The sequence below is a fragment of the Gekko japonicus genome, unplaced genomic scaffold (genome assembly GCF_001447785.1).
Source record: "Gekko japonicus isolate JY-2015 unplaced genomic scaffold, Gekko_japonicus_V1.1 scaffold3794, whole genome shotgun sequence".
NCBI lineage: Eukaryota > Metazoa > Chordata > Lepidosauria > Squamata > Gekkonidae > Gekko > Gekko japonicus.
The window spans coordinates 48,642-50,091 of record NW_015167656.1 but is presented as its reverse complement, the minus strand read 5'-3'; the positions used below and the strand labels follow the sequence as shown (position 1 = coordinate 50,091).

The window sequence follows — 1,450 nt, the reverse complement described above, 5'->3', positions numbered from 1 at the left end:
CCGGGGCAAAATGCGGCTGTGCAGCAGCTTGTGTGAAATTGACATGTACCATCGGGGCAAAAGAGAGGAGCGAGCGTGGAGCAGCGCTTGTGGGGAATCGGCCCCAGTAACCACAGAGTTGCTGTAAATTCTAGCGCATCTAAAGATATCAGGTTTTTAACCAGAATCTCTTTCGCTGGGGGGGGGAGAAACGCGCTTAGCTTCTTTTCATCGTAACTATCGACAATTTACAATTTCAGCCGCTCCTTTTCTTTTCATTCGCATTTTCGCTTCATCACTCAGGTGGCGTCTGGCGGCTCCGCTAAGCCCGTGCGGGGCCGCGGACGCGGCGAGGTTCATTGGGGCATGAGAGGAGCCTCAATTTCCGACCATTCGGTCAAGAAAGAGGCTTTTCTCTCGCGCTCCCCGAGTCGGAGCCCCTCCTGGGGCTCGTCCGGGTCTCCGCTTACGCGGATTCCCCCCTCGGCCACGGGCGGGCGAAGACGCCCTTGGGAGCGCCCCAAGGTTGCGTCCGCCATTCGCGGAAGCCAAACCGGAAGCCGCCATTCTTAACAGTGCTTATGTTACTGCATCTATAGCTCTGCAATAAAAGTATTACCGTTCCTGAATGCGAGTACTTCGTTGTTGGCTGTGGGTTCTGACATCAATGCATAAATACAATTAAAACAACATAAAATCATCTAAAAACAATTCAGTTATAACTCACATGGATTCGTAAAAGTGCTGGTGATGGCTAATTAGTTGTCTGAGATGGCTTGCTTTAAGAGTACACACAGAGGTCTAGCAGTCATTCTGCTCACGATCTTCCTGCGGCGGCAGGCCCGAATGTCGAAACCGAGGGCCAGGGCTCTATAGTGGTGGCAGCTCCCTAGCTGAAAGCCTGGCGGAAGAGCTCCATCTTGCAGGCCCTGCAGAACTGCAAGAGATCCCGCAGGGCCCTGATCTCCTCCGGGAGCTCGTTCCACTGGTACGGTGGAAGTGATGTCAGTGCACCAGCATGACACTGGCATGCCAAGCCCCACCCCCAATTTCTCCTGGGGGCTGCTGTAAGGATCTACGGAAAAGCCTCTCAGGAAAAGGGATATAGCTTGCTTCTCATCAGCCATGAACCTGAAACATTGGTTCAGGCGTCAGGCCTGGAAAAGATCAGGCCGTTAAACTTGCAAAAGCCATTTTGCTAGAAGACCCACAGAAGAGTTTTTCGCTGGTTCATGCTGCAAATACCAGATGGCTTATTGGCGGGACAATTGTTTTGCCTATTAAGCTTGTTTAAAGTAAATAATTACTGAACTAAATATATACAACATTGTCCGAAGATGGGAGAAGGCGGAGGGGACATTACTATTGCTGAATAAAAATCCTGCATAGGACAATACTTTAATCCTTTCTTTTCACTCAGATTTCACTTACATTCATGTACACCTTACCTATATTGCAATCACGTTAGACT

General features: G+C 50.0%; 1 protein-coding gene across 1 annotated transcript in view; it reads right to left on the bottom strand.

Moving 5' to 3' along the window:
- DRD4 (dopamine receptor D4) overlaps nt 1–518 on the bottom strand; it is a 19,465-nt gene extending 18,947 nt beyond the window's left edge. The window contains exon 1 of the mRNA XM_015414108.1: nt 370–518. Within this exon, the coding sequence (XP_015269594.1) occupies nt 370–518 (149 nt within the window). The remainder of the gene's footprint in view (nt 1–369) is intronic.
- Between the last annotated feature and the right edge of the window lie 932 nt (nt 519–1,450).